General features: G+C 51.8%; 1 protein-coding gene across 1 annotated transcript in view; it reads left to right on the forward strand.

Moving 5' to 3' along the window:
* LOC140411323 (uncharacterized) overlaps positions 1 to 21,479 on the forward strand; it is a 196,212-nt gene that overhangs the window by 72,210 nt on the left and 102,523 nt on the right. Inside the window, exons 6-8 of the mRNA XM_072500444.1 lie at positions 579 to 741; positions 825 to 884; positions 7,767 to 9,501. Coding sequence (XP_072356545.1) covers positions 579 to 741; positions 825 to 884; positions 7,767 to 9,501 — 1,958 coding nt within the window. The remainder of the gene's footprint in view (positions 1 to 578; positions 742 to 824; positions 885 to 7,766; positions 9,502 to 21,479) is intronic.

Raw genomic sequence — 21,479 nt, forward strand, 5'->3', positions numbered from 1 at the left:
TCTTCAATGGGATGGGCGTGGCCATACTCCGTTGCTCTGAGGTGAGCGGCCATTGAGGGGAGGGATCTGCCGGCGAAGACTGGGGTGGCAAGAGTGTTATTACTGCTGCCTCACAGCGTCAGGGACCCGTGGTCTCCGAAAGGTTATGTGGGGTTAGGGGGATGGGTGGGGGTGTGGGCCTGGGTTGGTGCAGACTCGATGGTCCGTATGACCTCGTGATTCCATGGACTGTCAGGGGGCGAACTGCCGGTGAAAACCCGGGAGGGGAACCCCGAGACCTCTGAGATTCTTGCTGGGGGACATTTGGCTGCAGCCCTGGTCAGGGCTCCCTTTAAAGATGGCACGTTGATCTGTCTGAAGCCAGTTCCAGGCGACAAGTGTCCCTACCCCGTCAGAGTAACGGTGTAAACCACGCCCGCTCACTTTGTTTCTGAAAAGGCAGAAGATTCTGTGCAAAATCCTGCCGAGTCTTCCGTTATTCTCGACAGGATTGACACGTTGCCATTTTCTGGTTGATCCCACCCGCCGTGTTTATCTTTCACTCTGCTCCTCCGTTTATTCATTATTATTCTTTTCAGAAAGTCACTGCTCCCGAGGAAAAGGGGAACAGATCCAAACTTCTCCTAAATCTGGTGATGGAGAAAGGCTCTCGGGCTCGAAGGACGATGTGGGAAATCTTTGTGGAAAAGCGCCAATCTGTACCTAAATTAGACAAAATACTGAAAGAAATACAGGAATCTGGTACGGTAAAATCACTGAATTCAATTTCAGCTTCAAATATTATAACAAATCTAAATTCATGAAATATGAATTGATTTAAACAGGTTTTGATTCAGAAATGTACATGAAGCGAGATGTTTCCGAAATACCCAGTCACCTGAAAGGTAAATGATGAAATTGAAATTTGAATCCATTTATGTCCCCGTGTCTGCGTGGGCTTCGCCCGGGGGCTCCGGTTTCCTCCCATAGTCCAAAGGTGTACAGGTTAGGTGGATTGGCCATGCTAAATTACCTCTTGGTGTGGAAAAGTGGGGTTAATGTATTGCAGAGTTGGGTTGTGGGCATGGGCCGAGGTGGGTGCTGTTTTTGGAGGATTGATGCAGATTTGATGGGCCGAACGGCCTACTTCGGCACTGTAGTTATTCTATGATTCGAGGATTTCACTTGTGAAAATCACTTGTTTAGAGATTGGTAGAATCTGGGTATTAAAATTTCAAGGTGAGGGAAAAGAAGACTGAATTTACTTTGGATTTGTTTAAATTCTCAAACTTCCTGCATAAGGTTAAAATGCACACCCTGATATTTGCCAATTTTTTTTATTCAGGCGTTTTCATAGAAACAAACAAAAGCAGAAGAAAAATCAAACCTTACAAAGGCGGCACCCCTCTCCTCACAAAATCGCGTATCAATAGGTACCGAAAACTGATCCCCCGAGGCATCTCCTATTCTTCCTCCAGGTCCTCCAGCTCCGTGAATCTGCCCCCTATAAAGAGATCACTGAATCGCTCATTCCGAACCTGCCACTCCACCCCTGAAACCTCACATCCAGTTCTCTCTCTCTCTCTCCCCCCCCCCCCCCCCCCCCCCCCCGCCCCCCCGGCACAAACCTATGGTTGTTACAGATTGGTGCCCACACCAAGGCACCCTCCAAGCCCAAATGCTGCCTCCACTGTCCCACACTCTTTCGGCAAACACCACAGCCGGGCTCATGGTGTGTCTGGCCGGCGAGGAAGGCAGAGACGCGGTCAACAGCATCCTTAAGCTCGTTCTCCGACACAAAGCCGCTTCTATCCAACCCCTCCCCCACTACCTATTTCCTGATCATGACAATATTAATGGTTCATCATGTTCAACAAAGCCAGCACCCCTCCCTCCTCGCACTCGCTCCAAAAAAACCCTCCTGACCTGCAAGGTATTCCCTGCCCACACAAACCCAGAAATCAGCACATTAGCCCAGAACTCCTCCGGCACGAAGATTGGGAGGTTCTGAAACACGAACAGAAACCTTGGCAGCACCATCATTTTTGCTGTCTGCACCCGTCCCGCCAGCGACAATGGCAGCACGTCCCTGCTCTTAAAGTCGGCCTTCAACTGCTTCACCAATCGAGTTAAGTTCAGCTTGCGCAGCTGCACCCAATCTCACGTCACCTCGATGCCCAGGTATCTAAAACCCGCCCGCGCTACTTGAACGGCAGCTCCTCTAATTTCCTCTTCTGCCCTCTAGTCTCAATCGGGAAGACTTCGCTCTTTCCCATGTTCAGCTTGTACCCAGAAAACCGGTCAAATTCCTCCAAATTGCCCCGATACCGCCCAATAGGTCTGAAATGGATAACAGCAGGTCATCTGTGAACAGTGATATCCAATGCTTGCCGCCCCACCCCCGGGCACAATCCGTCTCCAATCCCCCGATGCCCGAAGTGTCATTTTCAAAGCAAAGGAAACGGGGAGTGCGGGCAACCCTGCCTCGTCCCCCGATGGAACCCAAAAAATTCTGAACTCTCACGGTCCTTCCGCACACTTGCCTCCTACAGCAAATGGAGCCAGTCTGCAAATCGCTGCCCGAACCCAAAACCGCCCAGCACCTCCCACAGATAGTCTTACTCCACCCGGTCAAGCGCCTTCTCCGCGTCCATTACAACCATCCCTTCCACCTTCTGCCTCTCCGAAGGCATGATGATTACATTGAGTCGCCTTCTCACATTCACCAACAACTATCTCCCTTTGACGAGTTTGATCCTCGCCTGTAGCCTCCAGGATGATGTCCTCGATTCGCAAAGTCAACACCTGCACCAACAACCTGGCGTCTACGTTCAATGATGTTATCGGGCGTTACGACCCACGCTGCTCCTTGTCCTTTTTCCATATTAGGGAGGTGGAAGGCTGTGAGTGTCGGAGGGAGTTCCCCACTCTCCTTAGCCTCGTTAGACACCCTCACCATCAGTGGCCCCAGGCTCCCCACAAACATTTTATAAAACACCAACTGGAAACCCGTCCGGACTGGGGGCCTTCCCTGCCTGCATCGCCCCCATACTCTCCATCACCTCTCTCAGCCCTATTGGGGCCCCCAATCAATTCTCCAATCCGTCCTCCACCCTGGGAAACTCCAGCCCATCCAAGAACTGCCGCAGTTGCGCCACCCTGTCCAGGGGCGCTGACTCGTATAATCTCCTATAAAACGCCTCAAACACCATTCACCCCTCCGGGTTTAACACCACTCTACCCATCTCGTCCTTTACTCTGCCAATCGCTTGCTCCCTCAACTGGTGGGCCAGCATCCTACTCGCCTTCTCACCGTATGCACAGATTTCCCCCTCGACCCTCCGTAGGTGCCCCACTGCCTTCCCGTGGACACAAACCGAACTCCAACTGGAGCCCCTGCCTCTCCTTCAACAGCCCTGCCTCCGGGGTCTTAGAATACCTTCTATCCACCCTCAGGATCGCATCTACCAGCCTTGCCACCTCCGCCCACTCCGCCTTCTCTCTGTGCGCCTGAATTGCAATAAACTCCCCCCTAACCACTGCCTTGAGTGCCTCCCACTGCGCGGCGGCCATGACCTCCCCCGTATCATTCAGCTCCCCATATCCAAAGGGAATGGCAGACCTCATGCCAACCAGCTAATCTCCGTTGCGGGTGCTTGCCACCCCCCCACAAACCAGCCTACTTGTCAATCCACCCAATGCTGTGGGTGGGTCACTGAATACTCCGAGTCAACCGCCCCCACCAGCAACACCTTGACTAACACGAGAAAACCAATCCGGGAGTACACCCAGTGCACATGGGAGAAGTATGAAAGTCCTTCGCACTTAGCCTCCCAAACCTCCATGGGTCCACCCCCCAACCCCCGCCATTCATACATAAACTTCTTCATCTCCTTCACCACTGCCGACACCTTTACTGACCTCAGGCTTAACCGGTCCAAACTCGGCTCAATAACCATATTAAAATTTCCCCCTATGATCAACCAGTGCGAGTCCAGTTTAGGAATCTTCCCCAACACCCGCCTCATAAAGTCTACATAATCCCAGTTTGGGGTGTAAACAGTTACCAGGACCATCGGTATCCCCTCCAGCTTACCACTCACCAGTACAAACCTCCGCAAATCTGCCACAATATTCCCCACCTCGAATGCCACCTGCTAATTCACCAGCACCACCACCCCCCTCATTTTCCTATCCAGTCCCGAATGGAACACCTGCCCCACCCGTCCTTTCCTGAACCGTGTCTGGTCCCCTATCTTTAAGTGCATCGCCTGCAAAAAAGGCCACGTCCGCGTTCAGACTCTTCAGATGCATCAGTACACGTGACCGTTTCACTGGCCCATTCAGCCCCCTCATGTTCCACGTGACCAGCCTGGTCTGGGGTCTCCCCGGCCCCCCCCCCCCCACCCCCTCCACTGCCGGTCAGCCATACCCTTTTTGGGGCCAACCACCCGGCCCGTGTTGCGCGACCCTCCAGGCCCACCATCGGATGTCCACCGCCATCGATACATTTCCAACTGCGCCATATCAACCACACCCTTGCCAGCAACACCCCCCCCCCCCCCCCTCCAATCTTCAACAAAACATCAACCCCATCATTCCCCTTCCCCTGCGCCTACCACCTGACAGCCCCCACTACACTCCGGTTAACTAGCCCGCCCAGCTAGCATGGTGGCCCCACCCAAGGCATCCAAATTCCCTACCTTCCCAATTCCCCTTTCCCCTATCTACACGCCCCTATAAAAACAGCAGAAGGTGCACTCACCCTCGGTGTTCCCCCAGGACCAGCCAGCCCTCCAAAATCCCCGCCATCAAAACAAAGGAAACACTTCAAAGGGATAAAACTTTTCAGAAAACAAACAATCAAACACACGCACAAACTCCAAAGTTCAATGTCCTCACTCTCCTCCCAGCCCATTGTCTCTCAAGAACTCCATCGCCTCTTCTGGCCTGCCTAAATAGTACTCACGCTTCTGGAAAGTCACCCACAGATGGTCCGTGTACAGCACTCCGAACTTCACCCCTTCTTAAAGAGACCAGTCTTGACCCGATTAAACCCGGCCCTCCTACTCGCCAGTTCTGCACTCAAGTCCTGATACACCCGCAGCTCGTTCCCTTCCCAGTTGCAATTCACAGAGCTCCAGTTTAAGAGAGGGAAAAGTGGGAAACCAGATGGGAGGACACTGAAATGGCCCATTATAGAGGTACATAGGGATTGATTGATGCATCAGCAGCAGATGACCTAAAGCAAGAGTGGGAGGCGATGTTGACATTATGGGGTTGGAAGCTCCAATGTGGAACAAGTAAGATTGGAGAGAGTACCCTTTAAATCCACCCCTCACCCAGTGTACACAATGCACCAGAGAAACTGTTGATGGTCTGATATAGTAACAAGCAAGCTCCTGTCCAAATGCAGTCATCTGTGTGCACAATACGCAGATAACTTTTCCAAGGTTAGATATTGTATCAGTGAACCTCCTGAGCTGTCCCAGCACTTTCACATTCTGGAGACATCCCATATCCTGTATCCCAATTCTGCAGAAGTTTACTATCAATGGCTGATTTCAAGCTTGACCTATGAGAACAGTGCTTCTCAAACTATACTCCAATGTGACTCCTTTTCAGCACTTGCAAATTAATGTGACCCCAAACTCCATCAAGAGTAAAATTTGCAATCCTCAGCCCCTCTCCCCATTCCCAACTACAACACACACTGAAGTCAGCCCCTTCTCCCCTTCCATTCAGCATACACTATAATCAGCCTCTCCCCCTTCCATCCAGCGCCCGTAATCAGTCGCTGCTCTTCCGTCTAATACACACTGAAATCCGCCCATTCCATCCAGTACCCACGAGTCTCAACCCTTCTTCCCTTCTATCGAACACACACTGAAATCAGCCTCTTCCCCTTCCATCGAACACATAGGGCAGGAATCGCCAAACTCGCGGCAGAGTCCACGCCGTCGTAAACGCCGTCGCGTTTTACGATGGCGTGAACGGGCCGCTTCCAGTACGAATTCTGGCCCCTACAGGGGGCCAGCACGACGCTGGAGCGGTTCGCGCCGCTCCACCTGCCGATCCCGGCGTGAACTGCGTGCCGCAGGATCCGCGCATGCGCAGTTGCGCCGGCACCAATGAGGACATGCGCAGTGGCGTCGGCGCCAACGCATGCATGCGCAGTGGCCTCCTTCAACCCGCCGGCCCCGACGCAACATGGCGCAGGATTACAGGGGCTGGCGCGTAGGAAAGGAGGCCCCCAGCCACAGAGGCCAGCTCGCCAATCGGTGGGCCCCGATCGCGGGCCAGGCCACATCGGACCCCCTCCTTCCCCCCCACCCACAGGCCGCCACCCGACCCTTCCACGCCGAGGTCCCGCCGGCCCAGAGCATGTTAGAACAGCGCCGGCGGGACTCGGCTCTTTTCTTACGGCCGCACGGCCCATCCAGGCCGGAGAATTGGCGGGCTGATTGTAATCAACCCCTCTCCTCTTTCCCCAACACACACTGTAGCCAGCCCCCTCCACTGAACCTCGGGCGATGAAATCAACATCTCTCCCCTTCCATCCAACATACACAAAGCAGTCTCTTTCCCCAATTCAAGTTGTAGTCAGCCCCCTTCACTAACTCCCTGACTCTGTAATCAGCCCTCTTCCCTCCATCCAATGCACTATTTTAAATTAACTTACAAGGTGTGTGAATTGCTGGCTCGGCTAGTATTTACAGTCCATACCTAGTTCCCCCTGAGAAAGTGGCCATGAACTGCCTTCTTGAAGCGCTGCAGTCCCAGACGTATAGGTACATCCACAGGGCTCTTAGGGAAGAAATTTCAGAATTTTGACACAGCAATAGTCAAGAAACAGCAACCTATTTCAAAATCAGGATGCCAATAATTTGGAGGGGAACCTCTAGGTGATGGTGTTCCCAAGTATCTGCTGCCCTTGTTCCCCACCTACCCTGGGGCACACTGTAATAAGCCTCTCTGACCCCCAGATCACATTACGCAGACCCTTCCTCTGACCCTGCCCCTTCAGACAACACAGTGGTCAAACCCTTTTCCTAGATTTTGGTCCAGCAGAGTCATTCTCCTGGTGTAAAGAGGCCTGGAACAACTACCAGGCTGAAGCAGAAATGTAGCAAAGTTTGAATTTGGGACTCAACTTCCCAGCTCAGCTTTTTCCTGCAACTCCAGACATGTCAGTCAGTCACTGAGTTGGATTTGACTACTCCTGCCTCCACTAAGGCATGTACAAACAACCTGGGCCTGCTCGATGTTCAAAGTATTTCCTACCGTTCAAGAGCATTTAGGGCTCAATGTCTGCGCCCTCGCTGTGCAGCGGCATCAAATGGATCCATGACTGAGGAGTCAGTCTCCTCTCCACTACCTGCCTTAGAGAAAGGGGAAGCTTGCGATTCTCAACATGATGTCTGTGAACCCATTTAGTCACAACTCACAACCTCGGATCCCTGTTGGCTTCTAACCAAGATTGTGTGAGGATTTGTAATGTGTTGTCTGTAGAACAGGACAGGTTGTATGGTATTAACATTAGAGGGAAAATATCACCTTCATAGTTACCTCCTCATTCAGTGAATGTTAGAAGAAAATGAGGATTTGAACATTTTCTCGGGAGCTGGTATCTTTCAGGCAACAATTCCAATAACTTCGACATGTATCTCTCTGGAACTGTGAATGAAATCTTGTCCCATTTTACTGAATGCTGAGATAGTCTTGGAAAGCTGTTTTTCTTTCAATAATTAACATTGTGAACCACTTTCTGTCTATTCTCATTCAAGATGTTCAGCAGAAACACAAGGAGACACTCCGGGCGCAAACTGAAAAACTGACGGTGAACACTATCCTGATAAAGGAGAAGGTTAAGATTTTCCAGCTGGTTGATCGATACGCTGAGCTAACGATCATTTCAACTGTTCGAGATCGGACACTTGTAGAACATGAACTGCTGGCAAGAGGCCGAGACCATGAAGAGTGGAGAAAGAAAGATCTCCGGAATGAGCTGGAAAAAATCCAAACTGATCAATTGTTCCAGAGCAGCTTTTCCCAGACAAAATCCAAATCTGGGAATTCTGCAGCAGTGAGTGGAGTCCCGGGAATTGGAAAAACAACAATGGTACAAAAGATTGTTTATGACTGGGCCACTGGGAAAATATACCCACACTTTCAATTTGTTTTCAATTTGAAATTCCGGGATTTGAACAAAGTTAACTGCAGAATAAACCTGAGGAATCTGATACTGTTTTTCTATCCTTACTTTGGGAATGTTCTGGGAGAGCTCTGGAAGAATCCAGAGGGGTTGCTGTTTATATTCGATGGTTTGGATGAATTTAAGGACCGGATCGATTTTGCTGACAATCGGAGAAATACAGAACCTCAGTCCATGTGCACAGATCCCGAATGGTGGTGTGAAGTGTCTGACATTGTGTACAGTTTAATACAGCACAAGCTGCTTCCAGGATGTTCAGTGTTAGTGACCAGCCGCCCCACTGAATTACATTTATTGGAAAAGGCTGAGATCAATATTCGGGCTGAAATCCTGGGATTTGTTGGTGATGAACGGAAGGAATATTTCAACAAGTTTTTTGAAGATCAGACAGTGGCAGCAGCTGTTTTCAAACATGTGGAGGAGAACGAGATCCTGTACACCATGTGCTACAACCCTTCCTACTGCTGGATCCTCGGTCTGTCACTGGGTCCCTTCTTTACACAAAGAGACAGGAAACAGCAGCAAGTTCCCAAGACCATCACCCAACTATATTCCTACTATATTTACAACATTCTGAAAAACCATGGCCGAGAGATTGAAAACCCCCGCGATGTGTTACTGAAGCTTGGTGAGATGGCCTTCACAGGAGTCTCCGAGAAGAAGATTGTGTTTGGAGATGGAGATTTGATCAAGTCCAATCTGCAACCTTCCCAGTTCCTGTCTGGGTTCCTGATGGAACTTCTGGAGAGAGATGATTCTGCCCAGAGTGTGGTTTATACATTCCCACACCTCACCATCCAGGAGTTTGCAGCTGCACTCGCACAATTCCTGACTCCACACCCTGGGGGCATCCGGAAACTGCTCTCTGAAGCCTACAGCAAGAAAGATGGGCGATTTGAGATATTTCTCCGTTTTGTTGCTGGTCTCTCCTCCCCACAGTCAGCTCAGCCCCTGGAGAAGCTTCTGGGTCGATTTGATCATGAAACAACCTGTTGGGTGATTGACTGGGTGAAGGAGAAGGTTGAAGGACAGACTGGGAACACAAATGAAGTTGGTAAAAGGAACCTCCTGATCGCATTGCACTATCTGTTTGAGTCTCAGAATAAAACACTGGCTCAGAAGGCAGTGGGCTCCATGGAAACGCTTACATTTCAAGAATTGCGGCTGACCCCAATTGACTGTGAGGTCCTGTCACAGACCATTGAACTCTGTGAAACAACAAAATATCTTCATCTACATAAGTGCTACATTCAGTGTGAAGGACTACAGCGGCTGGGACCCATTCTGCACAAATGTGAGGGGCTGAGGTAACTGGGTATTTTCATTATTGTAAAACCATTTACCATGTTGCAAAGAAAAAAATACCTTCCAGTTCAAACAAAGAGAGGCAGTGTTAGAAAATCTTCACACAGTAAGAAGATTTGTGTAAGATTCCAAGGTGAAAAATAAGAATGATGACTTTGGGAACAAGTTGTTGGTTTGCATTTTGGTGACTGAAGAGTTTGAGTATGGAATTAAGATGAAAAGGAACAATGAGATCTATTTGCAAGAACAGAAATTTCTAAACATAATAAACACCAGTTCAGAAAAAAATGCTTTAAAAATACCAATAATAATTAACCACGCAAACTCTAAGCTGTACCGATCACAAGGGAAAATAAGTCGTATACAGCACCATAAATAATCAGATGCTTTCTGGTGGGGAGACTGAAATATGATAAATACGTAGAAAGACCTGATCATGTCTATTTATTTAAAATTTGTTTCAATTTTGATTAATTTTTCATTCATTCATGGGATGTGGGCATTGCATGTCGGCCAGCATTTATTGCCCATCCCTAATTGCCATTGAGACACTGGTGTGGAGCTGCTTTCTTGAACCACTGCGTTGTAGGAAGTCCTCCTGTGCTATTGGGAAGGAAGTTTCAGGATTTTGAACCAATGACAGCAAAGGAACGGAGCTATATTTCCAAGTCAGGAAGGTGTGTCGCGCAAAGGGAACTTAAGAGTTGGTGGCGTTCCCATGCCACTCTTGGGCAGCACGGTAGCATAGTGGTTAGCACATTTGCTTCACAGGTTCGATTCCCGGCTTGGGTCACTGTCTGTGCGGAGTCTGCACGTTCTCCCCGTGTGTGCGTGGGTTTCCTCCGGGTGCTCCGGTTTCCTCCCACAGTCCAAAGATGTGCAGGTTAGGTGAATTGGCCATGCTAAATTGCCCTGAGTGTCCAAGATTGCCCTTAGTGTTGGGTGGGGTTACTGGGTTATGGGGATAGGGTGGAGGTGTGCAGTTGGGTAGGGTGCTCTTTCCAAGAGCCGGTGCAGACTCGATGGGCCGAATGGCCTCCTTCAGCACTGTAAATTCTATGAATTGTCCTAGATGGCAGAGATCATGGTTTTGGAAACTGCTATCAAAGGAGCCTTGGTGAATTGTTGCAGTGCATCATGTAGATGGTACACACTGCGGCTACTATGTGTCATTGTGGCGGGAGTGAATGATAAATGTGATGGATGTGCTACTAAAGTGTCCTGGATGATATTAATTTTTTTTTTTTTAATTTAAAGTACCCAATTCTTTTTTTTCCAGTTAAGGGGCAATTTAGCGTGGCCAATCAACTTACCCTGCCCATCTTTGGGTTGTGGGAGTGAGACCCACTCAGACACAGGGGAAAATGTGCAAACCCCACACGGACAGTAACCCGGGGCCGGGTATGAACCTGGGTCTTCGACGCCGTGAGGCAGCAGTGCTAACTGCGCCACCATGCCGCCCGATATTGAGCATCTTGAGTGTGGTTGGAGTTGCACTCATCCAGGAAAGTGGAGAGCTAATGCTATTGAATGTCAAGGGAGATGTTGAATCCTCTCTTGGTGCAGATGATCTTTGCCTGTCATTTCGAAGTCCAATCCTGAATGTGTCCAAGTCTTGCTGCACATAGACATGAACTGCTTTACTCTTCGAGGAGTTGCAGATGGTGCTGAGCTTTGTACACTCATCTGCAAACATCCTGACTTTTTTTTTCTTTATTTTAAAATTTAGATTACCCAATTATTGTTTCCAATTAAGGGGCAATTTAGCGTGGCCAATCCACCTACTCTGCACATTTTTGGGTTGTGGGGGAGAAACCCACGCAGACACGGGGAGAATGTGTAAACTCCACACGGACAGTGACCCAGAGCCGCGATCGAACCTGGGACCTCGGCGCCGTGAGGCAGCTGTGCTAACCACTACACCACAGTGCTGCCCTAACATCCCTACTTTTGATATTATGATGGCGGATCATTGATAAAACAGCTGTAATGCTGGACCCGAGACGTTACCCTGAAGAATTCTTGCAGTGATGTCTTTGGAGTGAGATTTTTGACCTCCAACCACTGCAATCATCTTCCTTTGTTCTCGGTATGACTCCAACCAGCAGAGGGTTTTCTCCCTTGCAGCCATTGACTCCAGTTCTGCTGAGGCTCCTTGATGTCACCCTCAGTGAAGTGCTACCTTAATGTCAAAGGCAGTCACTCTCTTCTCACTTCTTGAGTTCAGCTCTTTTGCCAGTGTTTGGATGAGAGCTGTAACCAGATCAGGAGCTGAGTGACTCTGATGGAACCCAAACGAAACATCAGCGAATAGGTTATCTGAACATACAAATTAGGAGCAGGAGTCGGCCCCTTGAGCCAGCTCCACCATTCAATAAGATCATGGCTGATCTAATTATAACCTGAACCCTATTCCTGCGTCGCCCCGATAACCTTTCACTCCCTTATTAATCAAGAGTCTATCTATCTCTGCCAGAAAAATATGCAAAGACTCTGCTTCCATTCCCTTTTGCGGAACAAGAGCTCCAGAGACTGACGACCCTCTGAGAGAAAAGGTTTCTCCTCATCTCTGTCGTAAATAAGCAATGCCTTATTTTTAAGCAGTGACCTCTAGTTCTAGATTCTCTGACAAGAGGAAACATCCTCTTCACATCCACCCTGTCAATATCCCTCAGCATCTTAACAGTTTTGCTCTCTTATAACCCTCACAAGACCCACGGGGGCACCTTGATCGATCTCCCCTTGGGACTCATAGAATATGAGCTCACCTGCTAGTGGGCGGAGGTCTGCCCAGCTGGCGCTCGTAACTTCTCTCTTTAAAAGCCAGCCCAGACTGGGACCGACTTCCGATTTTCCCGACTGAGATCTTTGGGTTGTAAGCCAAGTTGCTGCCTTTACTTTATGTTAACTAATTAAATATTGTTTAACTTATCATCTCGGGCCTCCTAAGCTTTTATGCGGTCAAATCGCCTCTTACTCTGGAGGACACAAACCTAGGGCACGATTTAATTTCTAAAATGGAGCCTCGTTTTGGGCGGGTTTAACGGGGTGTTTCCCGATGGTTTCAGCAGCAAGAACGACCCTGCTATTAAACGGGACTCTGCTTTTTTGGACCCCGGTGAGGAATGCCCTGTCAAAGCCACACTTAGACTCTTTTCCTGCACTGGCGAGCTGAAGGTGGCATTGCCAGAGTGCCAGGGTGTCAGTGCCAAGGGTACCGTCCTGCCCAGTGCCCGACAACCCAGGGCCCTCCGATCGCCTGGGCCACCCCTCCCAAGTGCCGTATTGCCTGATCCAGTGCTAGACGGCACCACGGCAGGGTGTCCGAGGTCAGGCCGTTCCATCCCGCACGTTGGGTAACTCTGGCACGGGCATATTCAAGTGAGACTAACTACTCACTTAAATATGGAAATCTGGATCACACCGATTGAGGGAAAGAGTCAGATCGCTATGTCCTGCGAGATCCCGATAAAGGCCTCTTGCGAGATTTAACGGCCTCGACAAGGCCAGTAGGTCCCGCCACTAATCTCTCCAACCTTTCCTCAGAAGTCAACTAGCCCATTCCTTGTACTAGTCTCGTAAACCTTCTCTGAACTGCTTGTACCCCATTTACAGCTTTCCTTAAGTAGAGAGTCCACTACTGTACAGACGGTCACACCAATGCCCTCCGTACATTTGTAATCAATTTCCCTCTCAGTAAATCATAACATTCAATTAGTTTTCCACTTACTTGCTGTGTCTCTTTCTTTTTTTTAATATATTTATTAAAGTTTTTAACACAATTTTTCTCCCTTACAAACAATAACCCCCCCCCCCCGTAACGAAAAAAAAGAAAAACGAGAAATCGCGCGGAGCAAGATATACACCTGGCAAAATAGTATATTTACATAGCTTTGTACACTGGCTCTCTCCCGTACGTGCCAGTTTCCCCGACTCTTCACGTTATCTCTTGCTCATCCACCCCCCCAGGCAGCTCCCAGCCCCCCCCCCCACCCCCCGGACGTCCCCGCCCCCCCCCCCAGGTTGCTGCTGCTGCTGACCGACCCTCCTCTAACGCTCCGCGAGATAGTCTAGGGACGGTTGCCACCGCCTGTAGAACCCCTGCGCAGACCCTCTCAAGGCAAACTTAATCCTCTCCAACTTTATGAACCCAGCCGTATCGTTTATCCAGGCCTCCACGCTGGGGGGCTTCGCCTCCTTCCACATTAGCAAGATCCTTCGCCGGGATACTAGGGACGCAAAGGCCAGAATACCGGCCTCTTTCGCCTCCTGCACTCCCGGTTCATCCACTACTCAGAATATTGCTAGCCCCCAGCTTGGCTTGACCCGGACTTTCACCACCTGAGATATTGCTCCCGCCACTCCTCCTCGCCCCCGCCAAGTGAGCTCTGTGAACCACCTTAAATTGTATCAGGCTGAGCCTGGCACACGAGGAGGAGGAATTAACCCTACCCAGGGCATCAGCCCACAGACCTTCCTCGATCTCCTCCCCCAGTTCCTCCTCCCATTTACCCTTCAACTCTTCTACCAGCGCTTCCCCCTCTTTCACCTCCTGGTGTATTGCCGACACCTTGCCCTCCCCGACCCATGCGCCCGAGATCACCCTGTCTTGAATTTCTTGTGCTGGGAGCAACGGGAATTCCCTCACCTGTCGCCTCACAAAAGCCCTCACCTGCATATATCTAAAGGCATTTCCCGGGGATAACTCAAACTTCTCCTCCAGTGCCCCTAGGCTCGCAAACGTTCCGTCAATGAACAGGCCCCCCATTCTTCTGATCCCCGCCCGATGCCAGCTCTTCCCCGGGACAAACCGATGGTTACCCCTGATCGGGGACCACACCGATGCTCGCATTGCACCCCTGCGCCGTCTCCACTGGCCCCAGGTCCTTAGCGTTGCCGCCACCACCGGACTCGTGGTGTACCTTGTCGGCGAGAGCGGCAGCGGTGCCGTCACCAACGCCCCAGACTCGTTCCTTTGCAGGACGCCATCTCCATCCTCTTCCATGCCGCCCCCTCTCCCTCCATAACCCACTTGCGGATCATCGACACATTTGCTGCCCAGTAGTAGCTCCCCAGGTTTGGCAGCGCCAACCCTCCTCAGTCCCTACTGCGTTCCAGGAACCCTCTCCTTACCCTCGGGGTCTTATTCGCCCACACAAACCCCATAATACTCCTGCCTACTCTCTTAAAAAAGGCCTTCGTGATCACGATGGGAAGGCACTGAAACACAAACAAAAACCTCGGCAGGACCACCATTTTGACCGACTGCACTCTACCCGCCAGCGAGAGCGGTAGCATGTCCCATCTTTTAAAATCCTCCTCCATTTGCTACACCAACCTCGTCAGATTCAGTTTATGTAGAGCCCCCCAACTCCTGGCTATCTGGATCCCCAGATACCGAAAGCTCCCCTCCGCCCTCCTCAGCGGTAGGTCCCCTATCCCTCTTTCTTGGTCCCCCGCCTGTAATACAAAGAGCTCACTCTTCCCGACATTGAGCTTATAGCCCAAAAACTCCCCAAACTCCCTTAGAGTCTGCATGACCTCCACCATCCCCTCCATTGGATCCGCCACGTATAGCAACATGTCATCCGCATATAGCGACACCCGATGCTCTTCTCCCCCTCGGACCACCCCCCTCCATTTATTAGACTTGCTCAATGACATGGCCAATGGTTCGATCGCCAATGCGAACAACAGGGGGGACAGGGGGCACCTCTGCCTCGTCCCTCGGTACAGCCGAAAGTACTCCGACCTCCGCCGGTTCGTCACTACACTCGCCACCGGGGCTCTGTAAAGGAGCTTAACCCAACTGATAAACCCTCCCCCGAACCCAAACCTACGCAGCACCCCCCAGAGGTACTCCCACTCTACTCGGTCAAAGGCCTTCTCCGCGTCCATAGCTGCCACTATCTCCGCTTCTCCCTCCACCGATGGCATCATTATCACGTTTAAGAGCTGCCGCACATTGGTGTTTAGCTGCCTACCCTTTACAAATCCTGTCTGGTCCTCGTGAATCACCCCTGGACACAGTCCTCGATCCTCGTGGCCAGCACTTTTGCCAGCAACTTTGCATCCACATTAAGGAGCGAGATCGGCCTGTACGATTCACATTGCAGTGGGTCCTTGTCCCGCTTTAGGGTCAAAGAAATTGTCGCTTCCGACATTGTCGGAGGTAGGGTCCCCTCCTCTCTTGCCTCATTAAAGGTCCTCACTAGTAGCGGGGCCAACAGGTCTACGTACTTCCTGTAGAACTCCACCGGAAATCCATCCGGTCCCGGGGCCTTCCCCGCCTGCATGGTCCCCAAACCCTTGCTCAGTCCCTCCAACCCAATTGGTGCCCCCAGACCAGCCACTTCTTGCTCCTCCACCCTCGGGAATCTCAGCTGGTCTAGGAATTGTCTCATACCCTCTTCCCCGTTGGGGCTGGGATCTGTACAGCTCTTCATAGAAGGCCTTAAATACCTCGTTTATTTTCGTCGCACTCCGAACCGTGGCTCCCCTTCCATCTTTGACTCCCCCTATTTCCCTCGGTGCCATCCTTTTACGGAGCTGGTGTGCCAGCATCCGACTAGCCTTTTCCCCATACTCGTAGGTCTGGGGGCCTGCGCTTTCCTCCACTGTGTCTCCGCCTTCCCTGTGGTCAACAGGTCAAACTCCGCCTGGAGCCGTCGTCTTTCCCCAAGTAATCTTTCCTCCGGGGCCTCTGCGTATCTCCTGTCCACTCTCAAAATCTCCCCCACTAACCTCTCCCTTTCCATGCCCTCTGTCTTCTCCCTGTGAGCCCTAATGGAGATTAACTCTCCCCTGACGGTGGCCTTCAACGCCTCCCATACCACCCCTACCCGCACCTCTCCGTTGTCGTTGACCTCCAAGTACCTTTCGATACACCCCCTCACTTTCCCACACACCACCTCGTCCGCCAGCAGTCCCACATCCAGCCGCCACAGCGGGTGTTGGTCCCTCTCCTCTCCCAGCTCCAGTTCCACCCAGTGCGGGGCATGGTCCGAAACGGCTATGGCCGAATACTCCATCCCCTCCACCCTCGGGATGAGCGCCCTGCCCAGAACAAAGAAATCTATCCGGGAGTAGGTTTTGTGTACAAACCGCCATGGGTCCACTCCCCCCATCTGATCCATAAACCCCCTAAGTACCTTGGCCGCCACCGGCCTACTTGCTGTATCTCTATCCTGGCCCTTTGTGATTCCTGCACCGGGACACCCAGATTCTTCTGCATCTCAGAGCTCAGCAATCTCTCACCCTTTATTCTTCTGCCAAAATGGACAACTTCACATTTGTCCACATTAACTCCATTAACCAGATCTTTGCCCACTCACTTAACTCTGCCCTTTTGTATTCTCTTTACAGTTTACTTTCCCACCTATTTTTGTGTCGTCAGAAAATTAGCAACCACAGAAACTTTGCGACCCACCCCGGCTGACCTTTGCGACCCACCCCGGCTGACCTTTGCCACCCACCCCGGCTGACCTTTGCCACCCACCCCGGCTGACCTTTGCCACCCACCCCGGCTGACCTTTGCCACCCACCCCGGCTGACCTTTGCCACCCACCCCGGCTGACCTTTGCCACCCACCCCGGCTGACCTTTGCCACCCACCCCGGCTGACCTTTGCCACCCACCCCGGCTGACCTTTGCCACCCACCCCGGCTGACCTTTGCCACCCACCCCGGCTGACCTTTGCCACCCACCCCGGCTGACCTTTGCCACCCACCCCGGCTGACCTTTGCCACCCACCCCGGCTGACCTTTGCCACCCACCCCGGCTGACCTTTGCCACCCACCCCGGCTGACCTTCGCCACCCACCCCGGCTGACCTTCGCCACCCACCCCGGCTGACCTTCGCCACCCACCCCGGCTGACCTTCGCCACCCACCCCGGCTGACCTTCGCCACCCACCCCGGCTGACCTTCGCCACCCACCCCGGCTGACCTTCGCCACCCACCCCGGCTGACCTTCGCCACCCACCCCGGCTGACCTTCGCCACCCACCCCGGCTGACCTTCGCCACCCACCCCGGCTGACCTTCGCCACCCACCCCGGCTGACCTTCGCCACCCACCCCGGCTGACCTTCGCCACCCACCCCGGCTGACCTTCGCCACCCACCCCGGCTGACCTTCGCCACCCACCCCGGCTGACCTTCGCCACCCACCCCGGCTGACCTTCGCCACCCACCCCGGCTGACCTTCGCCACCCACCCCGGCTGACCTTCGCCACCCACCCCGGCTGACCTTCGCCACCCACCCCGGCTGACCTTCGCCACCCACCCCGGCTGACCTTCGCCACCCACCCCGGCTGACCTTCGCCACCCACCCCGGCTGACCTTCGCCACCCACCCCGGCTGACCTTCGCCACCCACCCCGGCTGACCTTCGCCACCCACCCCGGCTGACCTTCGCCACCCACCCCGGCCGGCCATTGAGACTCACGCTGGCCGGCCTTCGTGACCCACACCGCCCGAACCTCGCTATCCACCATTTTTGCTTATTTTTAATGCGACAGGTGAGCCTGCTTAGTCCTCCTGATCTCACTTGCTTTGTCATTCAATGTTACATTTCTTCCTTACGTCAAACTCTTCAGTTCTTCACACACGCCTGTTGCTTACTTGCTGTAAGCTACAAATGGAGGAATCTCTCCTCCGTGATTTCACGGCCAAAGCACGGACCGGGTGACGTCAGTGTTAGTGCTGGGCGTGTAACCTGCTCTCTCCTGTCTATTGGTCAATGGGGAACCGGATGTGACGTTAGGAAAGCGAATCAGCCATTGAATAATCTGCGTGCCGATCACATGGAGCGAGGCAAAATGCCACATGGGCAATTTTTCACATTGCCGGGTGGATGCCAGTCGTGCAGTACCGGAACAGCTTGACTTGGAGCCCGGCTTGTTCTGGAGCTTCTGTGGTGCTGGGGACCCAAAGAGGAGGAAGATGGTTCTGCCACTCAGTACTTCTGGCTGCAGGTGGTTGCAAATACTTCAGCCTTATCGTTTGCACTCATGTGCGGGTCTCTTCTATCTTTTTTATTCTTCCTGCTAAATTCAATAATTTCACATTTTCCCACATTATGCTCCATTTGCCAGATGGTTGCACACTAAATAACCTATCAATTTCCCTTTATAAACTCATTGGACTGGAGCCTTCCGCCCCGCGCCGCAAGATCACCATGGGCGGGATGCGGACTGTGTAAAGCTCCATTGACCTTGGGCGGGAATTTCCGAGCGGCAGGTGGGCCCGGCCAGAGAATCCCGCCCATTATGTCTTTTTCATTGCTGACTTTCTACCTATCTTTGTGTCATCAGCAAATTTGGCAACATTCTAACCCCTCATCCAAGTCATTTATATGCATTGTGAACAGTTGAGGGTACCAGTACCAGTGACATTCCACTCATTACAGCTTGACAACCTGCAAAAGCCAATTTATTAGCCAGCCAATCTTTATTCCAAGCCAACATGCATGCCCTATAACATGAGTTTTTACTTTCCGTAACAAGCTTTGATGTGGCCCTTTATTAAATATCTTCTGTAAATGTAAATACAATACATCCACTAGTTGGGTTCCCTTTATCAACTGGGCCTGTTACTTCCTCAAACAACTCTTCAGCTGGTTAAACATGATTTCCCCTTCACAAATCCACAGGCGCGATTCGAAGTGTGGTAGTCAGCGGGAACTGCCGCGAGCTTCCTGCCCAGGGAGGCCGGCAGCATTGTTCAGCGTTAATCTGTCCACTTAATGAGGCCCCCTGTGCTGAGAACCGCAAATGAAGGCTCACCAGCCGATTTGCCGGGACCTCGCTTGCCGGCCCCCAGCGAACAGCAGCACTTAAACAGCACTTGCACAGCCAACCCGATGAGGACCTGGCGACGTTCCCAGATGCAGTCGAGGGTCCCGGAGGGTAAGCCACAGGCAGCCAGTGCCGCCTGGGATGAGGTGGCGACGGCTGTAAGCTCGGGGAGTGTGACCAGGAGGACTGGCTTCCAGTGCCTTAAGAAGGTCAACTGATGAGCTGACACCAACTACCAGAGTCATCGAAGGCCACGATTTGAAGTAAGCAGCTGGCTGCCTCCACCTCAGGTGTGCATGCTGGGGGGACACCGAAACATAGCGGTAGAGCTAGGAAGGTGAAGCATGTTGAGGATCACTGAGGGCACTGGGGGAGGGGGAAGAGGGTGGAGGGGGGTAGGTAGGGGGTGCTGTGGAAAGTGGGGCTGCACCATCAGGAGTGGGGAATTGAATGACACCTGTGACACATTCAAATCCCTTGAGCACAACCAGTATGTCACTTTTGCACGCTCTGCGGGCCTATCTCCGAACCCTTGGCCCATCTCTCCAGGTCCCCCCTCCCCCTCACTGTAACACTCGCCCACCCTCCAGCCGTGGACATGTCACCGCAGCTGTCTCCCAACTCCTTGGTGTTCGAATGTTGGCTGCTGCGTGTGTGGTGTTGCCTCCCGTTGTTCAAGCACAGTGTCCAAGGTGTGATTGGGATGCGAGACAATGAGCTACATGGCCCGCCCACCCATGGGAATCCACTTGGGTTGTGTGAAGTGCTCACGTAACCACGATTGTCAATTCCCTATTACCAATAGCCTTCAGCCCCACTGCCCGAGGCCTCGGCAGTCGGTGGGGGTTATGGATGGTCAGTGGGGCAGGGGCTAGGGTTGTTCCCAGGGTATGTACACACAATCCAGGGGTTGGCGTGGCGGAGCCGCTTGCGGTTCTCCCCCCCCCCCACCCCCCCTCCCCCTGCCCCGAACACCAGCTCCCCACGAAGAGCCTCTTGCTGTGCTGTCAAACTCTATGACTCTCCTCTTCCTGACCAAATAAGAAGACCCTGATCTAAGAGGTGTGTCTGCCTCCTGGTACAATGAAGCCACCTCTCTGATGTGTTCCAGCATCTTTAGTTCAGCCTCCAAATTGTAAACTCTGTGTCAAAGCTGCTCGAACTTCAAACACGTACTGCAGACTTGTCCGCCCTGGATCAAACCGACACTCGAGCACCCATATGCTGCAGCTGTGACACATCAGCTGTCCTACCATCTTCAGTATGTTTGAATTAACTATTTGTTTATTTTTTTCAATTGTATTTTGTTTTTACCACCGGTTGCTAAACTATTTTTGAACCTTAGAAACAGAATAAACTTTAGTCACTTACTAAATACTCACCAAATGACTAGCTTCTCCTGTAACAGAGTGTGGCCACTTCCTGAAAGGGGGAGTTATTATTAAGCAGAGGGAAAAACAGCATCTATTTCCCTTCCTTCCCTTACTCCCTTACTTTATTAGCACCCCGCACCTTATTCTAAGTCACACTTCCTGCAGTTGAGTACGTGAGAAGGTCTCTTTGTGACATCTCACTTCCCTCTGGTGCTGTGGAGACTTTGACATAAACTGCAGATCTCTCCCTCAGGGTAACCAGTGGGGTGATATGCATCACTGTAAATACACAAGGGGTTAATGTAAATACACTACAAACACTAGAGGGAGCACCAGAGACGTCATGACATGCAGACATACAGCTAATGAACACATAGAATAGGACACGACCAATGGGCAGTCAAGACACCCAGAGGTGACACTACCACAAGGGGGCATTACACAACCCATATATAAGGACAGGGCACACATGCTCTGTCTCTTTCCACAGGCGACACTTGGAGAGTAGGACAGGGGCAGATCAGAAGCATCACACCCACCACGTGGCTTAGAGCACACTGGTTAGTTAGACTGAGTTACTACAGCAAGATTAGCAGGAGAGTCGAACTCATAGAGAACTGTGCTAATGGTTCAATAAATCACATTGAACTTACTTCAAAGTCTGGAGTATCTTTTGGGCAAAGCTGCATCGAGTTGCAGCCTGTGTTATCCCAGAGTACATAACACGACAACCAGCAGCCTCTGTGCTGGCTGCCATGCGAGTGTAAATGAGTCCACACTTCAACTGACCCTCCTCCATTCCCATCCCAACTGGC

The sequence above is a fragment of the Scyliorhinus torazame genome, chromosome 4 (genome assembly GCF_047496885.1).
Source record: "Scyliorhinus torazame isolate Kashiwa2021f chromosome 4, sScyTor2.1, whole genome shotgun sequence".
Taxonomy (NCBI): Eukaryota; Metazoa; Chordata; class Chondrichthyes; order Carcharhiniformes; family Scyliorhinidae; genus Scyliorhinus; species Scyliorhinus torazame.